The sequence below is a fragment of the Quercus suber genome, unplaced genomic scaffold, assembly GCF_002906115.3.
Source record: "Quercus suber isolate HL8 unplaced genomic scaffold, Cork oak 2.0 scaffold_113, whole genome shotgun sequence".
Lineage (NCBI taxonomy): Eukaryota > Viridiplantae > Streptophyta > Magnoliopsida > Fagales > Fagaceae > Quercus > Quercus suber.
Window position 1 is genome coordinate 1,419,300 of NW_027069578.1, and position 23,130 is coordinate 1,442,429.

A 23,130-nucleotide genomic window follows, 5' to 3' on the forward strand; every position below is an offset into this window, starting at 1 on the left:
TGTGAAAGTTAAAAAAACATTTCTTCCAAGTTTTACCCCTACTTAAACGTAGGCTGTAGGGGTATTTTAGAATAATAAAAAAATCCGGTCCAAACAAGAGAAAATTCTTAAATAATAGTCTATTATAGATAATAAATTTCGATGTTTTCAATAGATGCATTTGGAAAAAAGAAGACAAGAAAATGGCCACTTTTATTAAAAGGGGAAAGTAAAAAAAAAATTTGGGAGCGGGGTTGCCGTAAATAGAAATGATACGTCTATAACATTTTTACAACAAATCTTAAGTGACAGGTTGTTACTAGTTGTTATTGTTGGGGCAAAAAAGTAATCTTAGTGTTAGTTTCAAATTTGAACCAATAACAACTAACCATCTGTGATTTGTAATAAAATTATTGTAAAATTGTTATAGACGTAGTAACTCTCGTAAATAGTAAATGAAGAATATTTAGTGAAAAGGAAAAAAACAAAAGTAAAATAGTGAGTAAATCGGGAAATGAACGTTTAATTTGAAATTGGGTCGAGACATGGAGCGAGGCTGATGGATTTTAGAGCCAACAGAACCAAAGCTAGCTGGGCCTGGGGCTCAACAAAAAACACAACCACATTTAAAAAAAAAAAAAAAAACCATAGCTGGCTCGGTTCCTTTGTCCGACACTCACTCAAGTCTAAGTCATGAGTCATTAGTCATGAGTTTTGATTAAAAACGGTGGCGTTAAGACTCAACCAAGAAGCGTGCGTTTGGTTGAGTCATGATGAGTGAGCCGTCCGAGAAAAAAAAAAAAACAAAACAAGAAAAAAGGAAAACAAAAAACAGATCTGAAGCTTGTTGGGTCTTTTTTGTCGCGGCTGAGTCTGTGAGAGGCTGAGAGGCTCTGCATAGTCAAAAGACTCAAAGCTGATCTACTTTTCTTTCTCTCTCTCTCTCTCAAATTTCTCTCTCTCTATCGGCTAAGATAATTAGATCCGGCTTTGATCTACTAGCGCCGCTGATCCTTCTTTTCCCAGCTCTCATCTCCCTCCATTTCTTCTCTCTCTTTCTTTCTTTCTTTCTCAGTTTTCTTTGCCCACTTTGTCATGCTCAGTCTCCTACCACCCAACTCCACCACCCGCCTCACTTCACCACTTCACGGTCAGTGACCCTCGGTCACCGGATTACCCCACTGAGATTTTTTTTTTTTTTTTTTAAATTTCTAAACTTTGATATATATGTTTTTTTTTTTTTTTTGGCTTCCATGATCATAATATATATCATAGTTTGTTTGAGCTAAGTGATTGCTTAGATTATTTGAGCATTTCTTAGTTCTTGATAGTTCCTACTAACTCTGATTGTGAAGCTCACTATTTTCCTTTCTTTTGTCTTTCATTTTGTAAATTACACAATTGTAATCAAGTTCCCAAGAGTTGTTATAAAATTTGATTTTGTGGGGAGCATAAGTAACTAATTTTTGTAATCTATCCATATTCCCTAATATATATATATATATATATATAAGGATTCATGTTTTGAGGAATATTTACAATCCCAGTTCTAAAGTTTTGATCTTTTTTGTTTGTCTTCTGAAGATATATTTTTTTTTCCTCACAATTAATGTTGGACTATTAGACAGGAACAGTGAGTGGGAAGGCAGGGAATCAAATGGACTGGTCTGTAACAAATGCATTTAAATCTTTCAAAGGTACTGGAATTAATATATCTTGCTAATGATTTTGCTATTTCGTGAACAAATTATATGGATTCGCAGGTTAAGGTTGTGTGATGAATTTGCCTTTGTTTTTTATACTACCATTGTTTGTTGACAATGAAGATTGCTAGCAATGCAGACAACGTTGTCTTGCATAATATTTATGTGTAATTTATACTACATAGAAGCCAATTTCATGTATGACAATATAAGAAATACTTGTCATACATATTGAGATACTTAAAGCAAGGTAGAGGCTGATATGGATCAAAATTCTTACATTTTAATCAATGTAGTCAAAGGCAAGCCTGGCAAGGCAAGGCACCACTAAGGCGCCTTTAAAGCCTTGAAGCGAGGCGCCTTTAATGAGATTCTCTCACCTTTAGAGCCTAGGCGAGTTCCTTAAACAGGCTTTAAGGCGCTAACGTGAGAGCCTCAATGAAATTTAGAAAAGAAAGCGCAATTTTGTAATTTGGCAAAACTAGATGGATGTATACTAAATTCACATTAGCGGGTCTCTTTCTCATACTTTCTTCTCTCTCACCTCTCTTTGTTTTTGCAGCAATTTAGGTTTTTTTTTTTTTTTTTTTTTTGGGGATAGATTTGAATTTCAATCGTATCAATCTTTGGTTTTAATAGTTTTTCTCTTTTGTATTTTGAAAATTTTTTTATGAGATTGTTGTAAAGTCTGTTCTTAGATTAATTAGTAAAGGCTTCTACCAGTTTGAAAAATTCAATCCATGCTTAATAATCATTATGTACATATGATTTGATTTTATTATATGTATAATAACTATATTTAGAGTACGGAGCCTGGCTTCACTTGGGCTAGCGCCTTTTTATTGCTTCATGCCTTAGGCAATACAAGGACTTGGTGTCTTAAGGTCACCTTTCACCTTTGACTACACTGATCTTAACATAGATGTTTTCCTTTACCTTTACTATTAAAAAAGCAAGGAATGAATGGATTGGTTAATGTGCCTTCATATAGGATAATGTTTAGTTTCTGCTAAAGATTTTTCATCCAAAACCAAGGTTCATGTACTTCTTTTATTTGGTAATGAATAAGGAATTTAACAAAAATTCAAGGCTTTCATTTTCAATTTCCATTGTTAAGCTTGAGGAGTAAAAGGATTTATTTATACCAAAATAAAAGGATATATGCAGTGTACATTTAGGAGTTGGAAATGTGTTGTAGGGTTTCGTAGGAATGTTTCTTTCTACAGGTTTAGTAAAAGATATTTGTTTCTTATGAAACCATTTGTGATTGATATATGAGGATTAGGGTAGATGAAGGTAGGCTTCTTTTGTTCAAAGAAAAAAAAAAACTCCAATTCTTCATAAGACTTACATGGAGGAAGTTGTGGGGAGCAAACATTCAGATTAGGCTGTTTACTTTGACAAGGGAAAATATCTTATTACCACACTTGGTCTGTAGTTAAAGCATATCTCATTCTTGATCAGAAATGTATATGAACAAGTCTACGATTATTGCTGGCTTTTTGAGCTTCTTAGTTCTTAACATGTATATGTGTCAGTTTGTTTGAAGTGGTGTTTCTTTTATGGTTCTACTGATCTCCAGACATTCTGGTAGGAGAGGATTCCCCTTTTTTATTTTTTTTTTAATGATCATTTACTGCAAATGAAATTCTAATCCTTATTGAGCAGTAGATTTGCCATTTATTTTGTTTGTAATGTGGATATTGGGCTTTTGAACTTTGGACTTCCAATAATGAATAACCTATGAATCTATGATTGTTTTTATTTGTTGGTTCTTGATGTAGATATGGAACCCAAATCTGTGATGGATATGGCACTGCTTCCAAACATTGATCCAATAGATATTGGATTGGGTTCTTCAGAAAAGGGAAATGCAAATGCTGTTACTACAGCTAAACCGAGAAAGAAGACAATGACATCAGTTTATCTCAAGTTTTTTGAGACAGCTCCTGATGGAAAAAGTCGGAGGTGCAAATTTTGTGGACAGAGCTATTCTATTGCTACTGCCACTGGTAATTTTTTGTGCACCTGCTTTCTTGTTGTTTTTGTTCTAGATAATATTAATGTTATTTTGATACCTTTTCTCTCTTATCCGTTGCAATTTGTCTAAGAGATTCAAGGGTTACAATGAACAAAATCCAAATATTTTTATAAGCAATCTACGAAACTATTACAATGTGCTTCATAAGAAGCTCAGCTCTTCTTGTACGAGTGGCTATTAGTTGCACTCACTCTCAACTTGTTAACTGGATTTGCATCTTCCTCTTTCTTGTTCGTTTATCTCTAAGCCAATTAACTTTGACCAGTCATGAGCTTATAAAGAAGTATTTAATAATGGGAAATGGAAAATCCCCCTTCCCCGAACTATATATAAGCAAGCCTGCTAAAAGCAAACCCCCTCCCCACCTTCACCAAAACCAAAGGGGGTGTTATCCAATTTATATTTCTTATATCTGTCTCCGGGTTTGAGCCTATCATGTTGTGGTCAAATTTTGTATCTATCTCATTAATTTTTCCTTTATTGGTGAAGGAAATTTGGGAAGGCACTTGGGTAATCGGCATCCAGGATATGACAAGTCAGGGGATGCTGTCAGCAATTCAGCACCACAGCCCACCACCACTGTAATCAAGAAATCTCAACCTCAAGCAAAAGTGTCCCATGTGGATTATGATCATCTAAATTGGTTGCTCATTAAGTGGCTCATTGTAGCTTCTCTCCCTCCTTCAACCTTGGAAGAAAAGTGGTTAGTGAATTCTTATAAGTTTCTGAACCCATCAATACAACTCTGGCCAGGTGAGAGGTATAAAGCAGTATTTCGTGAAGTTTTCAAAAGCATGCAGGAAGATGTAAGAGCATCTTTGGACCAGGTTTCCTCTAAGGTCTCCATCGCACTTGACTTCTGGACTTCCTATGAACAGATTTATTATATGAGTGTCACATGTCAGTGGATTGATGAGAACTGGTCTTTCCAAAAACTGCTGCTTGATATCTGTCACATACCTCAACCTTGTGGGGGTGCTGAGATTTATCACTCCCTGGTGAAGGTTCTTAAGATGTACAATATTGAGAATAGAGTCCTCTCCTGCACCCACGATAACAGTCAAACTGCCGTGCTAGCCTGCCACACTTTGAAAGAGGACCTTGATGGTCAGAAAGTGGGTCCCTTTTGTTACATTCCCTGTGCTGCTCGTACTTTGAACTTGATCATAGATGACGGATTGAGAACCACAAAACCAGTAATCTCTAAGATCCGGGAGTTTTTACTTGAGTTAAATGCATCCGGAGAGATGACTGAAGATTTTATTCAATTAACTACAGCCTATCAAGAAGGTAGTTGGAAATTTCCACTGGATGCTTCAGCAAGGTGGAGTGGCAATTACCAGATGCTAGATATTGTGCGCAAGGTACTTGCTTGTGTTGTCTAACTCTCCTACTTTATGATAGAGAAATTCACATATGAAAAGTCTATTTGAACTTTTGGCCAAATGGTTATGTTTTTAATTGAATTAATTATAAATTACAATTAAATGTGAAGAAAAAAAATCCAGATACGATTGATATTTTATTTATTTTTTATTTCCTTCTTAGAGAAAAAGTGAAGAAATTATTAACCTTTTAGCAGAATGTTTTGATTTAAGGAATGAAGCTTTGTCAGCACAACTTGGAGTCTTGGAAGAAACTAGCCAAAAGTCTGAAATCAGGCTATTAAAAGCATCCTCAATGAACCAGCCAAAATTTTAGCTAAAAAGCAGCTTTCTATTCTAGCTTTCCACCTTTTCAAATACCCTGTCCTACAAAATCTTTGTTCTTTCTCTACTCCATTTAAATCTTCTCCTTTACTATTATATTATTCCTTTTCTCATTTCAGCTGTCCCCTCCCCCTTTTCATCTCTCTCTCCTCCCTTCACCTCACAAACCCCTCTCTCATCTCACACTCTTGGGAGCACACAATATATGTGGGTTTTTCTTGGCTTTTGAGTGATTTCTTTTATTCTTTTTCTGTTTCTGGAAGGGAGCCTGATGGGAGTTTTAATCTAGTGAGGGTGGTTTGAGTGATTGGATTCTGTGAGTGATGGTGGAGAGCATCTGGGTTGCTGGTTTGGGAAGATCTGAGAGGTGTGGGGGAGCTTTTGGGTGTGGGGGGATTGTTGCATGGGTTTTGTTTAGGCCACCATGTGTGCTTCCCAGTATTGTTTGACCACTTTGTGGTTACTGGAATTTTGCTGTATTTTGAGTTGTTGGATGACCGTGTGTGTGTGTGGCGGATGAATTTGAGGATGAATTCGAATTACATCTAGGATTGGAGGATGAATTCAAATTGCATCTGGCGGAGTGGAATACTGTTTGTTCAATAATATATTGGGTTTGGGTGTTCATATTGGGCCCATTTAATGAAGCTTTGTTGGGTAAACAGTTATGAAGATATCTGGTGGAAGGAAATCATTAATGGAGATGGGCTGTTGGACCAAATAATGGATAAGATTAGGGTCAATGGACAACTAGGGTTGTAAGAAGAACATATAGTTGTAGTCTTCAGAAGCATCCGTTCAAGTTGGTAGAGATTTGCAGGCTATATGAAGCAGGGATGCGATCTTGGAATATTTGCTTTTGTATGAGCTATCAATGACCGGGAATTGGAGCTCCTTAAGGTTTTTTAAATTTCATGCATGTTGTAGTACCAAGATCAATGCAGTAGATTATATATCTCCTAAAAGTTGGTTCAATATGTGGAATTATTGTTGATACTTTGTATGCTAATATCCCAAGAGGAGAGGGTCTTGACCATTTGAGCTGGAGGTTGATCAGCAATAGTCAACTTGATGTTGTTCTTATATTTCTATGTTTGGGGCACATTAAGTGATGTGTAAGTCTGTTATGGAGCTCTTCTTTGGATGGTGGAATTGGTTTGGAAAATGTGGCAGCAATTTGGTGTGGAATATGGCCCCCTTATGTCTGATGTGGATACTTTGAAGGGGGAGGAATAATTGCACTTTCAATGGTGCAGAGGTTTCAAATATTGGGCTGAAATCTGTCTATAAGATCTCTGTTTGAGTGGTCTTGTTGCATGGGGGTTAGTTACATGCATTCACTTGTATACTAGAATTCTTTTCTCTATACTCTTCTCTAGAAAATTTTCGTGTATACATGATTTGTTCATAAAATATCTGTCTTTATCAGTAAAATTATTATTTATCAAAAATTCTTTTTAAAAAAAGTACTTTAACCACTGCCTTGAAGCTAATGGATAAACAATTTTTGCATATATTGTATAAGTGAACACTCGCTGCTTTTGAAACATACAGATGCATGACAAGGGTAAAATTCCCCTCTTTATTTATTAATTTATTTGTTTAATGATGCTATTACTACCAAATTTAATTACATAATATAATTTCCTGATATAATCACTAACAAGACAGCTCTCCAATTCTCTGAATGGTTGTTGAAAAATATAGACAGTGTACTTTAGTACCTCAGCTGTTGCTTCTCAAAAAAAAAAAAAAAAATAGTACCTCAGCTGTTGGGGACGTAGCTCAAATGTTAGAGCACTAGAGCACTTGCTATGCATGCAAGAGGTACAGGATTTGATACCCTGCATCTCCAATATGCCTCATAAATGGTATTTGTATACTAAAAAAAAGTACCTCAGCTGTTGAACGCCTTAAATGCTAGTGGTTGTAGTTCTATCTTGTACGTGTCATTGGATGTGTAATTTTTGACATTGTTGCTATTGATGATAATTGCATAAAATAGCCTGTAGCCTCTATTGTGTTTGTGCGTGTCACATATGCATTGATGTAGTGGCTATTGATGGAGTAGAATTTTACATGACACAGGCTAGTAAGTCCATCGATGCTGTTATCAGGAAGTATGAGGAGAAACTAGGCAATAGGATGCTGCTGAACTCCACAGAGAAGAATGCAGTCAATATCGTGCATCAATATTTAGAACCATTTTACAAAACCACAACTAACATATGCACAAGCAAGGTTCCCACAATTGGACTGGTTCTCTTCTTTATGGATCACATCTCTGAGACGATTGCTGTCTGCAGAGACTCCCGTCTCAGCCCAGACTGGCTAAAGAATGCGGCCGAAGACATGGCCATAAAGGCTAGAAATTACAATAACCAGGTTTGCAACATATTCACATACATGACAGCAATTCTTGATCCTCGAATCAAAGGAGAGCTAATTTCCGAGAGTCTCAGCTCAGAAAACTATCTCGAGGAAGCAAGAACGCATTTCATGAGATATTACTCTACCAGCCATTTTCCATCCATGACTAGTGGATACAGTGCTCAAGAGATTGAAGATGGAGGGAGTGTCTCTTTTGCAGAGGAAATTGCTCGAAAGAAACGAAGAGCAAGCTTGAGCACCGCCACTGATGAACTCACTCAGTATCTGTCTGAGCCTCCAGCTCCAATACCAACAGATGTTCTGGAGTGGTGGAAGGTCAATAGTACACGCTACCCCCGACTTTCTGTGATGGCACGAGATTTCTTGGCTGTGCAGGCGACTTCAGTAGCACCTGAAGAATTGTTTTGCAGCAAAGCTGATGAGATAGATAAGCAAAGACATTGTATGCCACATGATAGCACACAAGCTTTCCTTTGTATCAGGTCATGGACTCAGGGTGGGATCAAGTTAAAGTTCAAGTCGACTGAGATAGACTATGAGAGGTTGATGGAATTGGCAGCTTCCGCTGCAGCAGATAATAGTACTGCTGGTTCTGACAAGAAACAAAAATGATGACAGAGACATAGCGTTGCTTATTGATATTGACTATTTATTTCCACAGATTTCTTGGTCATATCTTGAGATGACGACTTGTATATTACCTTTCCCACTTAGAAAAGGGAAACGGGTGTGCAATTCACCTTTTTTTTTTTTTTGGTTGTTGTATGTATTAGGTGGACATCATTTGTTGTACAGTTGAACTGAAAAATGCTAACAAGAGAAGGAAATAGACGAATAAGTGTATCTGATTATTTGAACATAGCAGTAATGTTATGAAGCAGCTTAGCAAATCTTTATATTGTGGCTGTCATTTTAACCTGGATGCTCAGTGAATCATTTTAACCTGGTAGAAGACCCTAACTAATCTGTCTGGCGAACATACAAAGATAAGAAGACCAAAAATTACTGTAGAAGTAATAAAAAAGATTGTCAATTAAGAAAGTAATAGAGAACATGTCTTTAGATAAAGTAGAATGGAGAAAATGAATATTTATGACTGCCCTAACTAATATCTCGAGGATCCATAGTCGGCCTTGAAATTTTGGGATTAAGGTTTTGTTATTATTGTTGTACTTAATAGTTGGTAGAAGAGGAAAAAGTGACGATGGAGAAATAAAGAAGAAAATACAAGGTAAACAATACCTATTCACAGGAAAGAAAATAGATAGTCAATGGTACTTTTTCACAGGTTGGAATTGGGGAGGGGAAAGATGTCTTCATTTTCTTTTTTTTCTTTTTTATTTTTTATTTTTTTGTGGTAAGGAGATGGAGGAAAGATGTCCTGTGTGGATACTCTACTAATGTGGATTGAATCTTATCAAGTCTTTTTGCACCAGCATAAAAGAAAAATGTGTCAATGCTAGTGTTCGTACGCGATAGACTTTTAGCATATATTCTTTTCTTATATTTGCCTTATGTGTATTTCTAAAATCCAAGATTGCTAAAATAAGATATCCCATAATCAAAGTTCCTACTTGTAAAATTTTAAGCAGAGGGAAGTCTCTTATATATATATATATATATATTTTTTTTTTTTTTTTTTTTTACAGTAAAAATACAACTCTAACTCCTATTAAAACTTTGTCTAAAATATAGTGTCACTCTCCTGTTAATTTTTACATTGCTTTATTCACTTATAAATTAGATTCTCAAAATAAAAATTATATATATAAAATAAAAACACAATTTTTTTTTTTTGGGCTACAAAATAGGACTACTAAGCCCAACATTTTCATTTTTTTCCCCTAATCAAGATTTAAACTTTTTTTTATGCATAATATTAATGAGAAAACGTGCAAACCTTAAATTGGAATGAATGAAAAATTATGATACTATAAAAAAATAATAAAAAAAGGCTTCATCGCACGGCTAGTTTTTTATAAGATGATGAAAATAACTGTTTTAGAATCCAATCGAGATAACTTGCAAAAGGAAACAAAAGCATAGGAAAAATACCGAGTGGCAAGAAAACAAAGGAATCCAAAAATTCCAAAATGCAAAGTAAATTGTACATTCACTGTTAGAAAATTTCAAAATGTTCAAAAAGCCACATAGGAGAACAAAACAAATCAAAAGACAAATGATAACATTCAGGACGAAAGAAGTCAACAAGTACTTGAAGATAATGAAGTCTAAAAGAGAGAGTAACAAAGTTCAATAGTTTTATAAGAAGTGGATTTCATTTTGGAAGATGCATAACATTCAGGACGAAAGAAGTCAACAAGTACTTGAAGATAATGAAGTCTAAAAGAGAGAGTAACAAAGTTCAATAGTTTTATAAGAAGTGGATTTCATTTTGGAAGAATGCATCGAGTATATTTCCATCTATCTATTATAATAATTCTTCTCAAACTACACTTCATTTTTATATACTTTTTTACACTGTGCTAATGGTTTGTTTAGATTGAGGGGGAGAGAGGGGGAGTAGAGTAAAGTAGATTTAGCACAAAATTAGTTTATTTTTAGTCAACTATACTCTACTCCCCTCCACTTTCCCACCTTCCCCCCTCTATCCAAACAGGCCATAAACGTTAACAATAAGTCTAGGAGCACAGTTTTTCTCACAACTTAATAAAATGGTCAACTGTTTGTGGTTGACAATTAATTAATTTTAGGGTATATTTGGAATAAAGGGAGATGGAAAGAGAGGTGAGGTGGCTGAAATATTCCATTATCTAAACATAGGGTTAATAGACCTACCACTTTTTTTTTCCCAATACTTATAAATTTACAATCAATCATTTCAACAAGTTTTAGTAAAAGTTATGTCCCTATACTTATTGTAATGGTAATGGTGAACGGGCGAAATGAAAACACTTTATAACTCACAATCAACCACTTTAACAAGTTATGGTAAAAATTGTGTCATGCTTATTGTAATAATGATAAACAAAAAAAAATATATGCTTCAATACTCCTCTCATTATAAAATAAAGATGTCCCCAAAACTTGGGCCAAAATGGGCATTTGCCCCTTTCGCCAAAATTTTTCAGCAAAATGTCCTATGTCTAAAGCTATTTAGGGAAATGCCGTTGTTTTGAAACTCGATTTTCTAAAAATCAAGTTTCAATTTAAAACTCAATTTTTGGACAATCGAGTTATAGGGAACTGAAAATTAATTAAAAAAAAATATTATGAAACTCGAGTTTATGAAACTTGAGTTCCATTCAAGGAACTCAAGTTCATGGAACTCGAGTTCCTTGAAAAAATTCAAGTCGAACTCTAGTTCCATGAACTCGAGTTCTTTGAATGGAACTTTCCATATATATATATATATATATATTATTTCTAAGTACAACTTGACTATAACTCGATTATCCAAAAATTGAGTTTTACATTTGAAACTTGAATTTTAGAAAATCAAGTTTCAAAACAGGATCATATTCTAAATAGTTTCAGACATGGGGCATTTTGTTAGAAAGTTTTGCTGAAATTGATAAAACCCAATTTTGGCCCCAAAACTTGATTTGATTGTTTTTAAAAGAAAAGAAAACTTATGTAAAGACCAGTGTGGTTGGGTCGTGGGATTTCTTTGAGAAAAATCCAAATTAACTTGGAAGGCAACAATATTTTCCAAATAAACTCGGGAGGTTTTCTTATTATATATATATATATATATATATTAGAAATCTTATTTCCACTCGCACCTGGGTATAATGGGAGATAAATGAGTGTCCAGAAACGACACATCTAGAGTGTTGAAAATGCCACAAAAAAAATATTCTCCATATTAAGTCTTAACTTGAGGAAATAAACTTGAAATTTTAGCTAAGAATAGCTAAGAATTTGGGATTGAGTAATGACAATTAACTTTAAAAATATCTTTTTTGTTCAAATCGTAAGGTCACTACAAAGTTTTCCTCCTAAATAATTTGAAAGAATTTCTTCCAACTAATTACATGACGATTCATTTTATTTAAACATGTACATGACTTGATTTATAAAAATAAAAATAAACTAAAATAAACAAGTTACATGACTTACTAAATAGATCACGTGATTGAAAATATACAAAAGGTTTTATCAGTCACCATTTAATGAATTGAAGAACTTTTAGAGATAGACTTTTTTCTTGTTTGATGGTCAAATTCTTTGGCCATTCCAATGGATACTAGGGCCTGGAGCAATCAATGGAGGGGCAGATCAAGTCATGTCCAGATAGTTCCGGTTGTTGACAAATTTCTAACCTATAGTCGCATTGATTTGTTTTATCTCAAACTTGGTCCACACAAAACTGTTAGTTCCTCGTTTTATATACTGCCCACTTATTGAGCATAACTCCTGAAAGTTTGAGCAGTTTTTACAGTACAAATCACAAGTTTCTGCCAGAGGTCTTTTAACTCATGGAACAGACAAAGCACACTCTAAAATGGAGAGTAGATGTGCAAGGTTTTTAACCTCTTAGAGGTCAGGCCTCAAAACGATAGCAAGTGCCTTCCACCAAAAACAAGTGTTAAGTTCAAGGCCGGAAATCAAGCTCTTCCAAAAAATACTAAGGAAGAGAGAGAGAGAGAGAGAGAGAGAGAGAGAGAAGAAGAAGAAGAAGAAGAAGAAGAAGAATAGGGGTAAGGATGCTTACCAATCAAGGGTGCTTGCTATCTTATAGGAGATGGAGCGTCAATCAACATCTGGCAAGACCCGTGGGTACCATGAATGCAAGGCTTCATCCCAAGGCCTAAATCAGATCACCCCATCTCATCCCCTCTAATGGTTTCCCAGCTGATCAATCAGAATTCACACGAGTGGAAGTCTGAGTTCGTCCACGAAATCTTTGAACTAGAATCTACCCAAGCAATTCTATCTATTCATTTACCAACAAGGGCTAGACCGGATAAGCTCATATGGACACCTGATCCTTAAGGAAAGTTTTCAGTAAGATCTGCATACCGAGTCACCACTGACCAAACTCCTAACGGCACAGAAATTCATTGGTCCAAGCTGTGGAACCTTAGAGCTCCAGAGAGGGTGATGATGTTACTTTGGAGAATCGGCTCCAATTCTCTTCCTACAAAGGATAACCTGAGCAGAAGAAGTGTTTCATCTGATCCCATTTGAGTTGTGCAGACAAGAAAATGAAACAAGTCAACATATATTCTTCAAATGCCCAGTAGCACGAGCAATATGGTACTCAAGTTGTTGGAGCTTCAAATCAGAAGAGCATCAAATCATGAATTGCGAGGACATCATTAAAATCATCCTAAGCCCCCCAAAGGCCTATTGCCCAGCAGAAGATCAGTGACTTATTCCACTTAATATGGCCATCGTAATTGATGAGATTTGGTACCAAAGGAACCAAGTGCTGAACCAACGTGCAGAAATCATCATAGAAGAATCCTTTAAGCGGGTAAGACATTAGTTGAATGAATATTCAGCCTTGTTCACAAAGGAAGATGCCTCTCCCAACTCAGCCCTTCCCCCAGCCAAATGGGAAGCTCCACCCCATCTTTGCATCAAGTTGAATGTTGATGCAACACTCTCTAATTCATCTTCTGCTTTAGCAGCAGTGGCTAGAGACAGTGTGGGGGACATCATCAAAATCTGGTCCAAAATCCAAACCTTCAGCTCTCCAATTGTAGCCAAAGACTCTGCCATTCTCTGGGCTGCCCAACTCGCACATGAAGAAGATTGAAACCACATCATCATCGAGGGAGATGCCAAAAACTGTTTTGATCCTCTTTCCTCAGAGAATGTTATCCCTAAATGGTCTATTATTTCTATGAACATTGCAGTTTATAAAAAAAAAAAAAAAAAAATTCATCTCTCCTAATAAATATCATAAAAGTGGAAGCTTTGTGCATTCATTATGACCTTTTAGCGACTTGCCAAACAGATTAAATTATAGTTTTCTTTCGCTCAATGATAAAATAATAGCTTAGAAATGTCGACTGAGTGTCACAATGTTAAGGACAGCAATCTATTCAAAGCCACCAAAGCTCTTCTGGGGGACAGATCTTCAACTAATGAATTCAACCAAGAGATTTTTTTGGCAAACAAATCAACATGTATTTGTGGAAAAAAAAATTACTAGCAATTCATTACCACCATTTATGAGAACTTGCAAGCCAAGCAATCATATACAAGAAAATATTTGGATTACAAAAAATGTAGAATGTGTAGGAGAGGCGAAATTATGCACTCTTCACTTGGTTATGTTTTCCCAAAAACACTCAAATACCATTGAGACATATGACACAACATTACCATTTCCAGATGAAAAATGGTAAGAGATATTCCTAAGTGTTGAAATAAAAAATTTTCAAATTTCATTCCCATGGACATACGCAGAAAAATGATGAGCCTTTATCCAGAAAATAGTGTAGCCCATGCAGACTTTATCTAGATAAACACGTGATCTCTCCGATACTCACGAACAATGACAGGTACGCTTGTGGGTGGGATCTACAATAATAAGAATAAGAGAATAATTAATACTACAAATTAGAAAAATCTCAAGCATCCAGATGAAAAGTGTAATTCTACCACTAAAGATTTAGCATGTATTTCAAGTAATTTATGCCAAACACAGATTGCGTATTGGTGTCCTCGGACTGTGAAGAACAGGTACTAATCCTTGGCATGCTTATAAATAAATGGTAAAGACTAAAATTCAATTATCTATATTACAACATGACTTACCATGCCATAATCTGTGACAATCATGGAGACATAATCTGACGGAGTAGCATCATACCTGTTACAGAGTCCCAGCAAGGTAAGTGAAATTTGAATAATTCAGGGGAAAAAAAAAAATTTAACTTATTTTTCTTTTTGTGATATGCTTACATTAAATTCAACAGTTGCAGATTTTCCTTATTAGCCCAATTATTCAGATAGTTCACATCCGTTCTTCCAGAAACTTTTGCAATAGCATCTGGATCACCTGCAAGAGAAGATGCTCAGACTTTATCATACCCAGTGGCACAAGGCTTCCATTCTATAGAGGGTTTGGGAGTGTGTTTGGTGAATATAATGTAATGAAAGGAGAAAAAAAAATAAACATCAGCTCATATAAGATGGCATACCTAGTTCGTTAAAGCAGATAGAATCAAGCTGTACCCTTTCATGAAATTTATAGGCTTCGCAGCAGATTAAAACTGGAACATGGAAAGCATTAGCAACCATCGCAACAGACGCAGTCCCAACCCTTGAATACACAGTTCCATTGGATAATACAGAGGCTGCCCCCAGAAACACTTTTGTAACTTCATGCATAATATAAGAGAGCGCATTTATATGACTATATGTACAACTCAGACCCTTTGCTACCAGCCTACGAAGTAATGCTTGGCCTTCAAGCTTTGGACGAGAGTCGACTACCACAACACGGAACTGTTTCCCCATCTCATGGGCATATAACAGAATCATCTCAACAACACATGACGATCCATAAGCGAGAAGAACATCTCCACATGTCTAACTATGACCTTGTCTGCAAGTATTATCTTCTCATTAATGAAATGCTCAATATCTGAACAAAGTGCTGCTTTTGCTTCTGATTCAGAAAGAGTTAGAGGTAAGTCTGATATACGGGTCTTTAAAAACCTAATTGCATTTCCCATGCCGATTGAAAGTGGCCTGCATTCAATAAAGAATGATACATAACTACTGATCTTTGCAGTTAAATCTCTCGCAAGAGTTTTTTCTTGTGGTGTGGAGTAGTCCTCAATGGCTTCCTTAAAAGCTTGAAGCATTGCAATACAACGAGCATTACCTCCAGATATATCTCCAGCTAAATACTGTAATCCAACCTGAAAGATTCATCCCAAACAGATAATAAACTATTTTTCTTTTGATCAAGAAAAAATTGGAAGAAATCAAGGGTTTGGCTTTAGATTAGAACTTGGGGACAACAAAAGAAAAGGAATGAAAAGAGGCATAAAGAACTAGAGGGGGAAGATGAGTTGGAAAATTGTTGAATGAACAGGTAAATTCCACAATTGTGGACATTTACAGTGCCATGTTTCTGTCTATGTCCAGTTCTTTAATTTGCCATGTCTTTGCCCACATCATGTCGTCTGTTCCCATGTCTGCATGGGTGACAAAGCTTGGTATTTGTTACATAAAAGGAAGTAAAATATTCTGTTTTCAATTTGCTAATGCAAAAGCTTCACCTTTCTTATTATTAGTAAGGCAGGTTTGGCACCCTTAGTAGGTTTGGAGCCCTTATTATTATAGAAATGGATACCTGGATTTCATATTGTATCTGTTATTTATAGTTATATTACTACTTATAGCTGTTATTATATCTATTTATATTGTTATAACGGTACCTTTTAAAGATCCAAAACCAAAAAAAGTAGTAAAACATAATGGTTGCAATCAATCAAAATAGACTGATCAGAAATCTAATTCAGATCCTATATAACACCTGTGGGTGCCTAATAAATGTATTGAGTTGATCCTTTTGAATGACTAGATCCGATTGTAGCTTCAAATATTGGAATCAAAGGGATCTAAAATATATTAAGCATAGCCTTCGTGAGTACAAAATATTAATACATATTTTTATATATATAATGTAGATCTAAATAGATTGAAACTTTCACCTCTCTACATGAATGTTTGCATTTGTATATAATAACCTCAATATGTGGCTAATAGACTAGAAAGATTGCAATAGAACTTTTTTTGAGGGATGGGTGATGAGTTTAAAATCCAGTGGAATTTTTTTTTTTTTTTTTTTTTTCATAAGTCAAAATCTTGTGGAATTTAAAAATATAACACCTGTGGGTGCCTAATAAATGTATTGAATTGATTCTTTTGAATGACTAGATCCGATTGTAGCTTCAAATATTGGAATCAAAGGGATCTAAAATATATTAAGCATAGCCTTCGTGAGTGCAAAATATTAATACATATTTTTATATATATAATGTAGATCTAAATAGATTGAAACTTTCACCTCTCTACATGAATGTCTGCATTTGTATATAATAACCTCAATATGTGGCTAATAGACTAGAAAGATTGCAATAGAACTTTTTTTGAGGGATGGGTGATGAGTATAAATCAAGTGGAATTTTTTTTTTTTTTTATAAGTCAAAATCTTTTGGAATTTAAAATTGGGGGTAAAGAAAATGGGAAACTTCTACCAAGCCCGAATGGGCAAATGGCTATGGTAATTAGGGGAGGAAAACTCATTTGCGGAGACAGGTTGTTGCCATGATGTATGGGGAGGATTGGAGTTGATGGTTAAAATGGAGAGAAGTACTCATGGTTGCAGTTTATAGAGGAATTAGGATGGGTTGAGATAGATTTGTAAATCATGAACAATTTGAGGTGGGGATGGCAACTGTGTGAGGTTTTGGCATGGCAAATGGATTAGGATCAATCTTTGAAGGAGCTGTTCCTCGGATTTGTATGCGCTTGTAGTTGACAAAGATGCCGTAGTTAACTCTTATTTAGAGTGTCAAAATGTTGGTATGTGAGTTTCTTTAGAGATTTTAATGATTGGTAGTTGGAATCAATAGCATCTTTGTTTGATATTTGCATCCCAATATCAGGACAGATGACCCTGATTAAAATAGGAGAAGGTTGAATGACATGGGTAGGTTCAATGTTTGTATGTGGCACTGAGAGGCTCATGTAATGCAAACTTCCCTGGAAAAATTATTTGGTGTTCTAAGGCTCTGAGATGCGTTCCAATTTTTGTATGGATACTAGCTTGGGAAAAGATTCTGACACACGACAATCTCATAAAGCAAGGAATAAACCTAATAGCTTGGGGTTGCATGTGCATGTGCATGTGCAAAATCAAGACGTGGATCATTTGTAGTTGCACTGTTATATTGCATGTGCATTGTGAACCTTTACCTTCTTTGTGCTTGAGGTTCAAGGGGTATTGCTGAGGAATGGTGTTAATCTTCTACCTGGTTGGAGATTATGGTTTAGCATAAGCCCTATGTTGTTTGGAACCTAACCCCACAATGCCTGTTATAGACACCATAAAGAGAGAGGAATCATTGCACTTTTGAAGGTGTGGAAGCCTTGGTTATGTGACTGAATACGTTTTCACTAGATCATTGCTTAAATGGCCTCATGTTTTGAGTCCTATTCATTTCATTGTAGATTGTATTAATTCTCTCTCGTTTCAAGTGTGATTCATATTTTGTGTAATTCTCCAAGCAACTTTATATACACTTATTGCATTACATGCAATAGTTTCTCTTCATCGATAAAATCCAATTTGGCTTTATGCCAGGAAAATCTACCATGGAAGGTATTTTCTTACTTAGATGTCTAATGGAAAAATATAGGGAGGCTCATAAAAATTTTCATATGGTTTTTATTAACTTGGAGAGGTTATGTGGTGTGTTTTGAAAAAGAAAGGATTTCCTCTAAAGTATATTAAGATGATGGAGTTGTAATTAGTGTGAGAAAAAGTGAAGCATCAAAAGTGAGTTTCCTATAACTATACCCTTGCTTCAAGGATCAATATTAAGCCCATGTCTTTGCACTATTGATGGATGAAGCTCCCTAAATCGATTTAAGAGAGAGTCATTTGGTGTATTTTTTTTATTTTTAATATGATATAGTTCTAGTGGATGAAACTAGAGGTAAAGTTAATGCTAAGTTAGAAATTTGGCAAGACACTAATGCTATAAAATCTAAGGCTTTTGATTAAGCATGACTAAAATTGAGTATGAAGGCTGATAGGACTCGATCATCAATAGATACCAAAGAGAAAGAGCTTTCGATATATTGGATCAATAATTCATAAAGATGAAGATATTGAAGAGGATTTTAAACATAGGATAAGAGAAGGGTTGATGAAATGGAGATGCGCATCAGGAGTATTGTGTAATGTAGAATACCTATTAAGTTGAAAGGGAAAATTTTATAAGACCACTATACAACCAGCTATGCTTTATGGTACAAAATGTTGGGCTGTTAAGAAGCAACATATTCATAAAACAACATAGCTAAAATGAAAATGTGAAGATGGATAAGCAGAAATAAATGGAAAGATGGGATTTAAAATGAGAAAATTCGCTTAAAGATTAGGGTGGCCCCTATTGATGAAAAGATGAAGGGAAGTCGCTTAAGATGATTTGATCATGTTTATAGGAGCGATTGATGCACCGGTTAAAAAGGGTAAGTTAATTCAAGTAGAGAGAAGGGGAAAAAAGGGTAGAGGAAGACCAAAATAATGTTAATAGAAGCACTAAAAAATGACATGTCAATTTAGGAAATAACAAAGATTATAACTTTAGATAGAATAGAATGATAGAAACGAAAACATGTGGCCAACCCTGAATGAAGGAAAAGAATACATGTGACCGCCCTTAACTTATATATTGAGGATCCATTGCTAACCCCAAAATATTTGGGACTAAGGCTTGGTTGATGTTTGTTATTTATTTGTTTGTTACTTTTTTTTCTTTTTTTTTTTATAAGAGTGTGTGCATGTATGCATTTTATGTACATATGATAAAGGGTAAGGCTTAGCTCCAGTGCACTAGAGCCAACACAACGCGGACACGTGACAAAAAATGAATACGTGTTTGCATCATGTTGGCTCTAGTGCACTAGAGCACTAGAGCTAAGCCATGTCCTATGATAATATCCTTTTTAATTACTTTTTTTTTTCTTTCAAAACCTGCAGAAAAATATCAAATGATTAATTGATCATAACCATCCAAATGAGCCATAGCTCAATTGGCACTTCCTCCCCCCAAAATTATACGATAAAGGGTGCTATCTTGGGTTCAAGATCTACTAGGTGCATGTGTAACTTACCAATATAAATAAAAATATATAAATAAATAGAAAAACACTAACTGATCATATCCAAGTTCCTAAAAACGTACCTTGTAAATAGCAGGATGTACAGGGTCAAGTTGGAAGAATTTTGACTCCAAATCAGGAAGCTGAGTTCCATGTTCATATTGAGGCAAATGCCGAAACAATTCAACTCTGTTTCTAGCTTCAGTTTGTTTGACCACAGCATGCTTTTTAGCCTTTTGCACTCGGTTCTTATCATCAAATTGCATGCGTGGAGCAGGAACATCTTTCTTCCTTTCTTTCTCGGGTGGACGATCACCTCCTTTCTTGTCAAAAGATACAACTGAAACTGAAACTGAAACTGGAGGGCCATCTTTCTTTTGTGAAGGTTGCTTCACAGGTTTAACAGGAGCTGCTCCCTGAGATACAGCAGCAGACTTGTTTCCCTCTGCTATACATATCACATGAGCAAAGTAAAAGCAAACAGTAAGTTCTGGTTGTTTATAGGAGCAATAAAGACCTATTGGACCCAGTTAAGATTTAGAATGCGATCTTAAATTACTAAAGGACCATTTATTATAATATTAATAAAGACCCATTGGACTCGGTTAACACTACTATAACCCATTACAAACTTCTACCAAGGAAATTGCTATATATTCTGGCCTAGATATGCACCATATTGCTAAAACCTTCATAAATACAACAACATAAACCCTGATGGAAAGTGTGACCAATAAATGGAATAATGCTGATGAAAATTTATAAGTTGGACAGTTGATGTCCCAAACAAAATCAGAAAGATCTTTCCTAAGAAATCCTCCCCCACCAAAAAAAAAAAAAAGAAGCTCCTTAAGCAGAGTTGACAAGTCAAATCTTAAAAAGTTAAGCTTAAAAGCAACATATCTGAAAACATCAATGTATTAAAAAAAAATTCCAGACACCATTTGCCCAAGTCACAAAAAAGGAATAGCATTTAATGATACAATGCAGCTCTCTCCTTTTTTTTTTTTGGGGGGTGGGATGGGGGATGGGGGGGATAAAATGCTCAAAACCCCTTCTAGTAAGCAGGAACTGGCAATTAAAAACATTAGGCTTCCAAAAAGAGCTTGAAAGTCTACAAACATTCAAGTCTGCCCACAATCATGCCCTACTTTGGTATCAAAAGGGCAAACCAACATTTAGTTGGTCTGGCTAAAAATGTTTAATCACTTTCTCCCTAGGGAAATAGGTAAAAAGTAAAAAAATTATTTAAGTGGGGGAAAAATGTTGACAAAACAAGTAAATAGTGAAAATAATAGATGATAGTCAACCATGGAATAACACATATACATAAGATCAATTCTTGAACCTTTTCCGGAAGCTTTTGCAGCTCTCTGGGCTTCCTGCAAGGCACGCCTTTCAGCTTTGGTTGTTTTTTCTTTCAGTGGCTTTGAACTAGATTGAACTTCATTTTGCTCTTCCACAACAGCTTTTCCACCCTTGCCTGCATTTTGTTACAAATTATTAGAGAGACTAGAAGTCCAATATAAGTACACAACACACAGGATCCACATATAATCAGTAAACTTTCAGCAAGAGGAAAAAAAACTATTAATATGGAGCAGTAACTTAGCAAACTCATGCTAAAAGAAACATAGAAATCAAACTTTTATAGGCATGATTATGATTTTTTTTTTTTTTGATAAGTAAAAGTTTATATTGGAAAAAAAAAAAAGGGTCCTACCCAAGTAAACGAGATATATACTGCAAGTACAACACGGAAATAGAAGCAAACAAGAAGTAAATTTTTAAAAAATACAGAGCTAGTGTAAACTCAAGGAATCTAGGAAAAACAAGAATCCCATGAAAAAATGCCATAGATTGCAAAGTCCAATCAAAGCACCTAGCATTCCACTCTATCCAAAGACACCACATGAGACACAATGAAGCTGCTTACCATAAACCCCGCATTGCCTCTTCTTCCAAACCACCCCTTCAAACACAAAAACATCTCTTGCACCGACTTTAGCATTAGCCAAAAAATGCCAAAGCACGATGCAAGAACAAGTGATTCACATTCTCCACATGATTATGAACTCAAATACACATTGATAAAATAAATCCCAACCCCAACAGAATACAATCACTTTAATACAATGGTTACAACTTACAACCTATACTTGACGATTCAAATTAATTATTTCTCACAAACAAAAAGATTACTTTGGGGTCAGAATTTGAATGGACTTTTGAAAAAAAGCTCCATGTCCCAAAACCCACATACCAAATTCAATTCATACTAACCTAGTTTCAATTCCAATTAACTAAAAATCTCAATCTAAAACAATGCAACTACAATTACAACACTACAAATTATACACTAAAACCAATACTTTCATATTATTACAAATCCAAACTCATTTATAATTCAATTGTATCTAAAAATTGAAGCATTACCGGTTGCTTCGACGGACTTCTTCGACTCCAAAACCGGCGCTGCCGAGGCCGAACTCTCCGGCGCCCTCTCCACCATCGTATCGGGAAGACTCGAAGCGTACTTTCCCGACTCGCTCCGGCGGAACCACCCATTCGACTCCTCGGAGAACTCCCCATCGACCAACCCGACCCGGCTCGACGGAGACGAAGGCACGGGCGACGAGCCGAGCAGAGACTCGGACGGGTTGTAGCTCCCGACCGGCACTTGGTCCGCACCGGTCTGGCGGCGTACCCCGGTCTCGGGGACAGGGACGGCGGCGGTACGGTCGGAGGGTTGACGCGGCGGCGGGATCATGACGGGGGAGAGAGAATTGCTGACGGGTGGGTCGGAGGCAAGAGGGTTCCAACCCGCTTGGGGGTTCGGGTCAGGGGTGAAGAATCCGACGTGGCGGACCTTGGGGTCGCTGACAATTCTGGAGGCGCGACGCGCTTCCATGGAGGAGGGAGGAGCGTGGGTTTCAATCGCTAGGGTTTTGGGATTTTGGTTTATATAGTAGTGAAAGGAATTAAAATTAAAACGGTTATTGGGATTAGAGAATTTTGTTTAAAAAGGAATCTGGGGTTTCCGTTTCATAGTACTCCAGTATTTGGAGGTAGGGTTTTGGGAAATGGTGTGACACTCTGTCACGTTGACAGAAAAAGAAGACTGCCTTTTTTTGGCTGCGGGAATTTAAAATGTCACCTATAGACCGCAGTTTTCAGTTTGACGACTCAATCTGGTTGTACTGTGTACCGTGATTATCTGATTTTTATTTTATTTTTTTTAAAACAAAATTTAAGTACAAAATTAATTATAGTTTATAGTTATAATTTTAATTAATAAAATAAATATTATCATGTATTTTTAAAATATTTTGGGATTTTGGTTTATATAGTAGTGAAAGGAATTAAAATTAAAACAGTTTTTTTTTTTTTTTTTTTTGAGAGATAAAACGGTTATTGGGATTAGAGAATTTTGTTTAAAAAGTAATCTGGGGTTTCCGTTTCATAGTACTCCAGTATTTGG

At 35.8% G+C, this 23,130-nt stretch overlaps 2 protein-coding genes across 2 annotated transcripts; one reads left to right on the plus strand and one right to left on the minus strand.

The window, feature by feature from the left end:
• Positions 1-1,573: 1,573 nt before the first annotated feature.
• Positions 1,574-8,721, plus strand: LOC111996967 (putative AC transposase). Its single transcript, XM_065775529.1, has 4 exons — positions 1,574-1,676; positions 3,467-3,694; positions 4,213-5,087; positions 7,521-8,721. Exons 1-4 carry the CDS (start codon positions 1,637-1,639, stop codon positions 8,433-8,435), a joined length of 2,058 nt encoding a protein of 685 aa, XP_065631601.1. The 5' UTR covers positions 1,574-1,636; the 3' UTR covers positions 8,436-8,721.
• A 5,206-nt stretch (positions 8,722-13,927) lies between these two features.
• LOC111996964 (uncharacterized) lies at positions 13,928-22,795 on the minus strand. The gene is given in 8 exon segments (XM_065775530.1): positions 13,928-14,321; positions 14,559-14,613; positions 14,706-14,802; positions 14,945-15,331; positions 15,334-15,670; positions 19,733-20,097; positions 20,998-21,132; positions 22,086-22,795. Coding segments are annotated over 8 exon segments (1,914 nt in total). The 5' UTR covers positions 22,561-22,795; the 3' UTR covers positions 13,928-14,258.
• Between the last annotated feature and the right edge of the window lie 335 nt (positions 22,796-23,130).